Below are 12,483 nucleotides of genomic sequence, written 5' to 3'. Positions count from 1 at the left end.
GTTAGCACAGTTAGATGTCCCCCGTTGTCCTCTACAATTTTTGTCTAAACCATTTTTTTGTATCTGGCGTATTTTTGGAGATATTTGGATCTGTCACTTAAAATGACTCACCCTGTATATATACATTTCGAGTAAAATTTTCTTCGGAGAGAGCGTAATGGAATGTACCCTTAAGCTGTATTCCAATAGTCACTGCTAATACTGAAAATCTGTAATATAAGTATATGTGAATTATATATTTTCAATATTGGCAGTGAATTTTCAATATTAGAATACACTTTTATAATAAGGTCATTAATGTTCAAAAACAATATTTAATACAGATTTTTGATAAAATCAGCGTTTGTAAAGTACAATTTAATTTCCTAAAGATAAGCATATATTGAAAAATAAAAATATTATAATATATATATATATATATATAAACGTATGTAGGTCTTCAAATGCTTCATTAAAAAGTTATAACAAAAATATAAAATTTGTAAAGAAAACAATTTTACCTAAACTTACATTTCAAATTGTCATCCGCCCAGGTCAATACAAGCTTGACATGGATATAATGTTGAATTTATCATCTTTTTACAGTAAAGGAAACCTTCCTAAAAAGACATATTTTTAACTTCTTTTCCATGTAGATTTACTAACGAAAGTTCATTACCCCGGATCTACAACAGGGTTTTAAGTCTCAAGTCATAAGAAATGGATGAATCATAGTCCATTATTCCCCTCGAATTCGACTATAATTGATCAATTAGTTACTTTTTGGGTAACTTTACTGGTAACTGCGTTACTTTTTCTTTTTGGTAACTGTAACGGTAACGAATTTTACGATTGGATAGAGATGTAAAAAAAAACGTATTTTTTACTTCGGAGAAAAGTATCAAGTAAAAAACTAGTTTTTTTTATTGTAAATAACAAATTTGGTAATTTTTATCAAATTACATAAAATTCATGAAGAAGTTATTTCAATATAATTATTGAAACGACAGATATTTTATATATTTAAAAGCTAATATTTAAATTTATATATTTAAAAGCTATATATCTAAATAAGTGATGTTATTAATACAGATAATACTTTATAAGCATAATAGATACTGTTTTGTTGCATATTGGTTATAATTGTACTCTATATTTTAATTATTTTAAGACAACATTCCAATATAATATTGATTCAAGCGTAGTTAATTAGAGATTCGATGAACGTTGTCTCACTATAATTTAAATTTAGAATATGTATAATTACAATCACAGTATATGACAAAAACAGTGTCAATTAGTCCAGTAAAGTATTATTTGCATTAATAATACAAGTATGGAACACTTACTTAACTTTTAAAATTGAAGTACAATATAAAATGTCATTCAAATAATAGTGAAAGGTAAGGTATATTTATAGTCATCGACATTATACTATATTTTAACTTTGTAACTATTTTCACACAGAAATCTTACAGATAAGTGCAAAAACTAAATTCTGGAACAATAGTAGAAATCGTGAAATGTTAAAAAAAAATATTCGAGTAAAAAAACTGTCAAAGCCGAAGGAAAAAAAACCATTATTTCCCGAGTTTTTTACCCTAAAATTCTAGAATTTTTCGTTTACATCTCTACGATTGGACATGGTTCGATTAGATAAATAGACACTCATAGCGCTTGAGACTGGAAAGCTCCCAAGCACTCGTCTGCTGTGATTAGTGGTCGTCGATTTAAAAAAAATAACGGAAAAATAACGAAAAGTTACTTTTTCAAGTAACGGTAACTGTAATGAGTTACTTTTAAAAATCGGTAACTAGTAACTGTAACTAGTTAGTTTTTCTACTCGATAACAAATAACTGTAACTTGTTACTTTTTTAACTAGTAACTTTACATTCCCTGATATATACATATACATAGCTATCTGTGTATCTTCCTACTAGACGAATAAACATTTGCATTACAATTTTTATTTGTACGATTATTTACGTTCACTTAATAAATATGTGTATTATTATCATTGAATAGCAATTTTAATTATAATAATTTTTCTTTTGTGTCTTTCCATTTCATTTAATCATCTCTGTCATATAATACTTTAAATTAAACAATACATTTCTCTCAATTTATGTACTTCCTATTCACATCAATTAATAAATATATATTTCATAAAAAGGAACTGATATATTCATTTTTTTAATAGGATGACTTGAAGATTAAACTTAAAGATGCAGGCAATAATTTGGTAGTTATCGATTTCTTTGCTGTATGGTGTGGACCATGTAAGATGATTGGACCATTGATTGAAGAATTATCAAAGGTTTATATACATCACATTAATTTTTTATTAAATCAAGTTTTAATGGATTTATTGAAATTTAAGACAAGAATATCTTGATTTATTTATATAGGAAATGCAGGATGTTGTTTTCCTTAAAGTTGATGTGGACGAATGTGAGGATATTGCTGCTGAATACGAGATATCCAGTATGCCTACATTTGTTTTTATAAAGGAAGGCAAAGTGGTATGTATTAAATTCGAATAAAATATTTATCTAAATATTAAAAATTCTCGCTTTAATATTATAAAAAGAAATAATGAAATAATTTAGCTATTTATATTTCATAACTAATCAAATGAAATTGATTAATGCTTTCAGTTGGAGACTTTTTCTGGTGCAAATTACGATAAATTAAAAAATACAATTCAAAAACACAAATAAATAAATAAATCGTCACGAATGTTTAAATATATCGTATTCTTAAAAACTGTAAAAATGATATACTGAATTAGCTATAATTATTATTTTATATAATTAACATAGAATGGCTATTTAAATAGAAAAGAATAATTTGTATTGTTTACACATTGTACACGCATTGTAAATGAAAAAGATTGAAGCACCATTATTTTTCAATAATGAAAAAATTTCCATGGATTTTATTGCTAAAATGTATGATGAACTTACAAATATATAAAATATAATTATGAATCACAATGTGAACATCGAATTTTATTATTTTTACATGTTGTACAATGATGGTAAAATAGAAAATGCCCCAGTTCCGGATTTACACGGTTGTCCTAACATCAATCTACTCGAAGGTGATAATATATCATCCTTTTTTCCTATAAATGATAAAAGATAAGTAAGTAATGTACATATAAACAAATATACATGTGTGCATGTATGTATAATTTTAGAAAGAAATATGAGAGCAATAATGTCATGTTTTATCTTTAATAGAAATAATTTTTTTTTCATCTAATTTTTGTTTAACCAATAACATTTTCTTATTATGTATTGTTACAAGCATATAAAAATATTTAAGTAAATTAATCAAAATATTAATAGTTTAAGAGATATCCATCCTACATATAATTCTGATGCGTTTTAACATAAAATATGAAACGTGTACAATAAGTATCTGAGCTTAAAAATAGCAAATAATTTAGCTTGTAATGGTTTTATACAGCAAAATGACCATTGCTGCAGTTTTAGGTCAATAACTTTTAAATATGTAAGAATACAAATAAGATTTGCACGAATATTTATTATTATTTTTCATTAGTATATGTATAAAATTTGATACATATTCTTAATATTATTTTTTCATTGCAAATAAATATTAAAACGCAATTTTACATAAGAATCAAGACAAATAAAAAAATTAAATAACTTAAATCAATAAAAGAATTGTACTTAAATTTTACACAATACTCACAATCAGACGTAATAATAGAATAATTATGAGATTTTCATATTTTTTATATTATTTTCAGATGTGACATATATATCTTTAATTGCATCTTAATAAGCATGTGATACACACATATAAGATTAAAAAAAAATTTTTTAATTTCAATTTTTTGTATAAATAAAATATAGCGTTTTCTCTTGGCTGCACTATAGTGGATGTTACTGTTAAAGCCGTCGTACACAAATTGACATAAAGACATATGTTTAATATAAGTATAAAAACAGATTAAACCATGAAATCCTCAATACATTTTAACGTACTGTTAAAAAAAATCTGTATTTTATAATTCGAAATATTTGAATTTTACTTTTACACAATTTAAATCGCACAGAGTACAACAGCTTTAATATACACTCAGTGTGCACTAATGCAACCGAAAAAAAACGGTATTTGAAAAAAATATCCACGTAGAGGCTATGTGACTCAGTAGTAGTCGTTACTTATTGTTAGTAGGAGAAACACAAAGACCAGTAGGCCTCGGTTCGAATCCCGGTAGTGCCCAGAAGTGTCCTGATGTTTTACTCGTGTTACATTATGATCTCTTTGAAAATCTTAGTCTCGGTCTGCAACCTTGCTTTAAGAGGCCTTAAGTCATAAGTCGAAAGAGATCAAGTGACAATAATGTCTGTCTTTAAACTGTTTCTGTGCAGCCTTTAAGCTTTAACCGTTAGACTTAAGCAAAACTCAAGTTTTACGGCTTGAAAGTATTATATAAGTTCTGTGGCCACACACACACACAATATATCGTCACTTACAACTTACGGCATACGGCATCTTAAAGCAAGGTTGTGGAGTAGTCTTATAGACAAGTATATTATTTAGTAAGTGGATTTAAGTTGAAGTTGAGTTAGTTTACTTTTGATGATTCAGAGTAATCTTTACTTAACTCATACATAATAATTCGAAAATTACATCTTTTGAGTTGTGTCATTTTTGAAGGGTATGATATTATTAAATAATTTTGTTCTACATTGAAAATAAATATTTTTAAAACTCATATGTATCAAGTTTTTTTTAATACTATATTGAATGCAATATTTTGAATATTTCATATTTCTAAAATTTGGCAACAATTTTTTGCATAATCTTTTTTTCTAAATATAACTCACCTTGCAATGTCGCTGTTTTCAAAAAGCCTAGCGAACTTTCGAAACTTATTTGCTGTAATGGTGAAGCGGAATTCTCCATTCCTTTTCGACTAAGTGGTTTAAATGTACCACCGAAGGTCATATAATCTGCGATTAAGGACAGATGTCTCAAATCAACAGTGATGCCATACATCTTGAAGACATCTTTAATTTCTCTTACAATAACTCGATTTGCGGCTTCAATTCCATATGTTTGAGAAATATTATAAATGTCGTTAGAATATAATTTATTTAAATCAAGTATGTTATCATATTTGAACATTTCCTGCAATGAAAAGAATACAAAGAGTAGAAAAATATATTTTACTCATATTTAAATTGCTTATAATATGCATTTACCACTATATTTAGACCATCTGTTTTGAGAATTGTTTCGCCTTTACTGTTTTGAAATGTAAAAGCTTTCTTAATACATTTTGTTTCCCATAAGACAGTTTTATTCGCAGCATTCTTGATTATTGTTGGCAAATCCAATCTGATTGTTTTAAGTGGTAACTGAAAAAGATAGATGTGTCAAGCCGAGGTCTACAAGAGTCTACAATTGCTTAAACATAGACGTAAGGTTATGGGAGTAGCAGTAGTAGTTACGTGATCTACACTGAACAGTAACAGTAGTGGATTAAGGAGTAGGCGTAGAAATCATAGTTAATTAGCCTTCTCACGTTCGATCATGATTGATTGATTTCTATGCCTACTCCTTAATCCATTACCTACTGCTACTGCCTATTATAGACCTGCACGTATTAATGTGTCGTCTATACAATGGCAGTATCAGTAATGGATGAGACTGTAAGAGTAACAAATTGATCAATTACAGTTGAATGTAAGAAGAATAATCGACTGATTGGTTAATTTCTTACTCTTACAGCCTCATCCATTACTGATACTGCCATTGTAGACGACGCATTAATGCGTGGTCTACAATGGCAATAGCAGTAGTGGACGATGAGACCGTAACAAGTAAGAAATTGATCAATCACAATCGATTATTCTTCTCACATTCGACTGTGATTAATCTGCAATTTCTTACTCTTACAGTCTCATCCACTATTGTTACTACTGCCCATTGTAGACCATGCGCATAAATATTGTATAATGTTGTACAACATATTGATCTACAATCGAATAAAGATATGTCGTAACTATAAGATTACGACAACTAATCAGATTTCATGCAGTTTCGATAACAACAGTGCTGATTATTCACCATGATGGATAGACAGTGTTTTTGCTGTTGTTACTGCTATTATATTATGAAATCGAATTTATAAATTATTATTATATGCTTGTTTAAAATTTAACAACACATAACAGCGCGGACGCGTGACAGATAAAATTGAATCATCTTTCGCAACATGCTTTTTTACAATCGATAATAGCAAGTAAAACTGCGCTTTACAACATTTCATGATCACTTACGTCTACGTTTACGCAATTGTATAAATCTTAAATGTAAAAATCGACTATCAATACCAGCCTTAGATTTTGTAAGCTTTTTTTTAAATTATAGAATGAGAAATCTTAGAATACTATATTCCAAAATTCACATATCGTATGAAGAATTCTAAAAAAGATGTTCGTGATTTTATACTAGAATTCTAACCAAAATGTAGACTTTTTCAGCTTTTCTGAAAAGTGTTCTAATTTGTATTTAAAAAATCTAATCTAATAAGAGAAGTTTATAAAAAAAAGTTATAAAAGTATACAGAAATTCTGAAGAGTTGAGAAATTTATATAGAAATTCCGAAAAATTATGTGAAGAAAACTGGAAATTATATGTAATATCAGGTGGACTTTCCTAATTTTAAATTGTAATTATATCAAGTAAATAAAAAGAAATTAGAATTATATATTAGGTAGGTAAAAAAGAAATGAAAAGTTTTTGTAATAGGGATGCTAGAGAGGAGGGGCCTTTTTCTCGCTCACTTTTATTTCACAATAAAATATATCATTATTTTTTAACAATAGATTTTAATATATCGTGAGTGATGGCTAAAATCATTTGAATGTTAATCTGAATAATATTTCTTTGTAGAATAATAGAAAAATTGTAACTAGAAATTTTTGCTCAAACACTTACCCAAAAGGTGAATTTGCACCATGATAGTTTATTCTCGTCATAATCATAATCCATAGCACTTTCATACATATCCAAGACATGATCCTTCCTGTTGGTAGATTTGTTATTGTTATTTTTTCTATGATTTAATTTCTTATTAATATCATCGTCATCATCATCATCCTCCTTATCCTCGAGAATTCTATTTGCATTACTATTATCGTCTGCTTCTTCCTCCTTATCATTTAATACAATATCTTCAATTTCTTCGTCTTCTTCAGGATCCTCATATTCTTGATTCTCTCGATGACGCAATAATGATTTAGCCATTGTAGCATCGGCGTCTTCCGCGGCTTGCTCCTCATCGGATGACTCGTGCATCTCTCCTAAATCCATCCGTGTTCTGTTTCCAGAATTCTCCGGTACAACTTCGTCAGGATCAATTTCATCTATTACTGTATCCTCGTTTATTCGTCTTTTTTCTCCTTCGAAATGTAACTTTAATAAAACTTTAGAAATAGTGGCAAATTTTTTAATTTCCTTGAATATATTCTTGAAAAATTGTTCCTCGGTACATTTAATCACATCCCGCGGATGAACGGAAAACTCTTCTTTATAGTACTTATGAGGAAGATATTTGATTCTTAAAGTGTGTACCAATCTTCGATGTGGACTTTCCTCCATTCGTCTGCTTATTATTATGTCTTTTAATACATCGCGTAAAACGCATTTTGTTAATCTTAATCTCAGCTTCTTCGCCTGTTTTTCAAGATTTTCCAAGTTATTTTGGAATGGTATTTCCATACTTGGAGTTTTTATGTTTTTTGACGCTATCATCAAAATTTCACGTAATCTTGGAATACCTAAGGTCACGTTCATTTCTCCACGTCCTGCAAAATGGAAGGTATTCAAAGTCATTTGAGTAGATGGTTCACCAATAGATTGTGCTGCTAATAAACCAACTGGTTCACCAGGCGGACAAATTGTTTTCATAACTTTGATGGATAATAAATCTCTCAAAACAGATTTTTTAATTTTTGTTGGACGAGAAAGGTATTCGTCCATTAAGCCTTCTATCCTTTCAGATAATACTCCAAATTCAACATCTTGCCGGTATTTTGATATTATTGGATCGGGACATCTAGTACATTGTGCGCGATATGACTCTTTCAGTTCCTTTTCTGCCCTTGTCCACTTTCTCATAAGCGATAATGCGGCTTTGCTCCTCCCACTATGACTATCAATGATTTTTTGTTTCACATCATTCTGATTGGAATTCTCCATAGAGAATTTACTAAACTCATTGATCCTCCTCTTTTGCAACGAGGAACCATTCTTACTTTCCCATTTCTTGATTTTTTTTATCATCTTCACAATCTCTTTGTCATTTCTTTTCAGACATTCCAATAACTTTGCATCCATAATAGAATTTTTATTATCAACTAGAAATGCAATTTGACTCTTTGTTAGAAAACGCGAACCCGATACATCGAGACCATCCTCTCCATAGTAAAACTGAATTAAGCTACCGTCATAGTCTCTAACCGTCGCATCGTAACTAACAATCAAACCCTCTAGATGTTTAACTAAACATCTTTGTAAGTAACCAGACCTACTAGTTTTTACAGCAGTATCGATAAGACCTTCGCGTCCTGCCATACAATGGAAAAAACATTCCTGGGGTTTGATGCCGGTCATAAATCTGCCGTCGATAAAACCACCTGCTCTAGGTGTTGGATCGTAGGCTGGAAAACTTGATAAACTTTTTCCACTGATCATCAACGGTGGCCTTTTACCTTCCAATTCGCTCTGACCGAGCAAACATGATATCTGCATAGTATTAACCGTAGATCCCTTTGCACCAGATTGCACCATAAGCTGTAAATTATTATTTGGGAACTTCTTGAAAAGTCCCGTCAGCAGACAAACTTTGTTAATGTCATTGGTATAAACGTCTAAAGTGCTTTTATATTTGTGATCAACTTGCGCGCGAAATTTTGAATTATTCCAATAAGATTCTTCCATTTTAGCTTGAATTTCGTTCATAGATGTATCGTTAGATGCTTTTACCACAGATTTTTGTACAGTTTCCCCAATTTTTCTACAATTGGAAATGATCTCTTTACGTTTTTCATTGATTTCAGGAGTTATTAGAATGTCCTCAACACCGAGAGTAAAACCATCGCACTGTAGAAACATTTGAAATAGTCTACCAAACGCGCTTAACATTTCGCTCGCGCATATTGCCCCATATAATTCGTAAATACAATGAATAAGACCATAAGGAGTTGCACCGTAATGCATTTTATCGAGTACCCCACATAACAATTCTCCGTGTCGAATTATAACTTCTGCTTCCGACATAGTCATCAAATTTTTAAATTCTGTTCCACATTTCCAACGTCGTGGTATCTCTGCTTGCCATTCTTTCGCACGAATTTTCGTGCTAGAGACCAAATTGATTCGTGTTTTATGCGAGGGAATAATATTAATGATGACTGTTGAAAGGATTTGTTTACCCGACCACAACATTTTCGGTTTAATAATAGTTGGCGATAAAAGAATTATGTCCTTTTGCATTATTGGCAATGCTGCATAAACTAATTGCGTGTAATGGGCCTTTGAAAAAAATCTCCCTCTAGTTGTTAGTCGTACTCCAGACACCATGTAATCCTGTATAAGGCCACTTAATGGAGTCCCATCTTTTGGCACGAGATATTGGTTGGATACATTAGCTATGTTATAACTTTCACTTCTAGCCAATTCATTTTGCGGGAAATGAGCGTTGAGTTCATCTCCATCGAAGTCCGCGTTGTATGCTTTACAATTAGCATAATGAAGATGTAATGTTTTTTCACCCTTGAGAACACGCGCTTTGTGAGCCATTATACTCGGTTTATGTAATGTTGGTTGTCTATTTATTAGCAATACATCGCCATTTTGAAGATGTCGATGTACTATTTTGACACCAATAAAGGACTCGTTGGTCCTATCGCTCGTTGTTAAGAGACGTTTCGCGATAGCTTTCCTCTGCGTACAATCGTTACTATTAATGGCTTGTATCGATCCGTCTTCATTTTCCACCATAACTGCGCCAGGGTGAACATCGGGACCGTTTAAAACTAATCGTCTCAAGTCAATAACATTCCACGGTAGGAATGCCAATTTCATCGATATTCAAATCAGGATCTGGAGTAATAACTGTACGTGCGGCAAAATTAACTCTTTTACCCATCATATGCATTCTAATGATACCTTCTTTTTTTTCAAGAATTTGTTTCAAGCCTTGACCATTGATGGATTCTGACGTTTTATTCATATCGCGATCCATCAAGTGATCCACATTGCTTTGTAACGCTTGCCAAGCGTTGTGCAACTTTTCAACTGCTGTAGTTCCTTTTATTTGTTCAAAGACAAGTCGACCTTCCTGGGGTAGGTGATCAATATTTCCATCTTGGATAGTTTGTATAACATTTCTCAAGATTAAACAATCCTGTATAATGCTTTTATAGATATGAGTTTGAGGATGTTCGACCATTTGACCATTAAGAAAATTTACCGGCCGCACGATTGGTGGTAGCACAGGTATTACCTCGAAAAAGAATATATCAGTAGGATATTCGATATCTACCAATTCTAAGCAAGGTACAATTATTTTGAGAAAATCTCTTTCATTATTCCATAATTGTCGTAGGTATTCCTTGGATTGATCTGGCATAATCATAATCGTTTCCAATTTGTGCACCACTTGGCACGAGAGCACTTCTTTAGAATTCTTTACAATTTCCTTGTTGCTTATCATTATCTTGTTTTGCAATGTTGACATTTTTGGAAGACTATCGTGACAATTCATGCATATCCCAGCTTTATTGGTTCTCACATATTGTTTAAGTATATTTTCAATATATGCATGCCATTGCATAATGACAGTCTTTATATTAGCTTGATTCTCAGGATTCTGAGGCATGATTTGACTGTATCTACTTCTATTGAAGAAGTTCTGCATATAAGTGTCAATTACATTACGAATATATTCTGTTCGTTCTTCTTCTTTTTCAATATTCAATAATATGGATGTTACTTCGTGATCTAAACCATCAAGATCGCTGAGTTGTCCTTGGTACAGTAATTTTAATTTTGCGGACAGCAATAACTTGATATACGATGGTACTTGTAACGTGAAGCAATTTAAACATGACAGTTTAAGTAACATAGACAATGCTCTGTGGAATAATGGATTGACAACAGGTACTGGTAATTCTATATGACCAAAATGACCTGGACATTTGGAATTATTGTGTCCACATGTGCTGCATAATTCCGAACTGTTTTTTGTTGTGCCTACAATAAATTAAATATAGTGAATTAAAACTTGTATAAAATATAAAAAAATTTAACAATCTTTTTTGTTATATATTTCAGTCAATAATACAAAAGGCAGGCATGCATGCGCGTGCCTGACCTGGACACACTCTAATTATAATTAGAATTATTGATAAAATTTTGACAACAACAATTAAATATAACATGTTTTAAATAAAGAAAAGTACTTAATAATTGACTAAGATATCTTCCATATATATACGTATAGCAAATTAAAAATAAAATATTTTACCTAAAGATGGATCATATAATCCACCCTTTAGTGGATGTCCAAGAATATTATAAGATAATGATGTTATGATTTTCGTTACACTCAAGTTCCTTATGTCGTTTGCAGTAAAAACTGAGAATATTAAACGTAAGGAATCTTGATGTTTCGGTATTAAACGCTGCCTATGGTGGTATTTACTCGTCATCTTGATATTCCTTTAGCTTGAGTAAGTCTATAAAAAATATCGAATTATTAATCAGGTGCGACTTGTATAAGAATAATCGATGTGCGACTTATAGTCATTATGTTCTAGATTTGATTCTTAACCTATATGTGCTTTAATTCAGTTGAAAATTGTTAGTAAAAAACAAGTATAAAGTTTATATATTCTTTTTGGAAATAATAAAAATATACATAGTGTAATAACTATTTTTTTTAAGTTTAATATAAAAGGATATGTAAGCATTATTTAACGGCATTCAAATTTTACTAATTAAATAATTCCTGAAAAATCTGCTTATTAATGTTAGCAAGTTGTTATTATGCATTTTGTGTGACTAAAAATAATATAAAAGTCAAATTGCTGCTTTGAAATGTAATGACATATTTGGTTCTTTGTACTATACTCCACATTGGTTTATGCTACTTTCAAGACAGTTATCAAGTAATTTAACTTTCCATCGGCAACATGAAATTTTTTATTTTGGGCTTCCACAAAATGAGGCTTCAAAGTCTACAATGAATTTTTTGGTAATTGTTCAGAATACCTCCCTCACCTCCGATTTCGATGAAATTAGGCTTATTCGACGCGTTTTTGCACAAAACGAAAGAATCTGGCAGAAAAAAGTGTCGCTCTGCCTCGCGAACCGAGATATTTAGCGTTAAAGTTGACGACTCTGCAGGTTAGGAAATCTGTCATACCGACTATGTGTAGTGCTACCAG

At 30.6% G+C, this 12,483-nt stretch overlaps 2 protein-coding genes across 2 annotated transcripts in view; one reads left to right on the top strand and one right to left on the bottom strand.

The window, feature by feature from the left end:
* LOC108725808 (thioredoxin-2) overlaps positions 1-2,719 on the top strand; it is a 5,297-nt gene extending 2,578 nt beyond the window's left edge. Inside the window, exons 2-4 of the mRNA XM_018453044.1 lie at positions 2,181-2,297; positions 2,389-2,502; positions 2,638-2,719. Of these exons, the coding sequence (XP_018308546.1) occupies positions 2,181-2,297; positions 2,389-2,502; positions 2,638-2,700 (294 nt within the window). The 3' untranslated portion in view covers positions 2,701-2,719. The remainder of the gene's footprint in view (positions 1-2,180; positions 2,298-2,388; positions 2,503-2,637) is intronic.
* A 281-nt stretch (positions 2,720-3,000) lies between these two features.
* Positions 3,001-12,353, bottom strand: RpI1 (RNA polymerase I subunit RpI1). Its single transcript, XM_018453022.1, is given in 7 exon segments — positions 3,001-3,107; positions 4,849-5,152; positions 5,227-5,382; positions 6,968-10,100; positions 10,102-11,287; positions 11,562-11,772; positions 12,317-12,353. Coding segments are annotated over 6 exon segments (5,070 nt in total). The 5' UTR covers positions 11,746-11,772; positions 12,317-12,353.
* Positions 12,354-12,483: the final 130 nt, after the last annotated feature.

The sequence above is a fragment of the Mycetomoellerius zeteki genome, unplaced genomic scaffold (assembly GCF_001594055.1).
Source record: "Mycetomoellerius zeteki isolate Tzet28-1 unplaced genomic scaffold, Tzet1.0 scaffold364, whole genome shotgun sequence".
Lineage (NCBI taxonomy): Eukaryota > Metazoa > Arthropoda > Insecta > Hymenoptera > Formicidae > Mycetomoellerius > Mycetomoellerius zeteki.
This window is presented reverse-complemented; position numbering and strand designations above follow the sequence as displayed.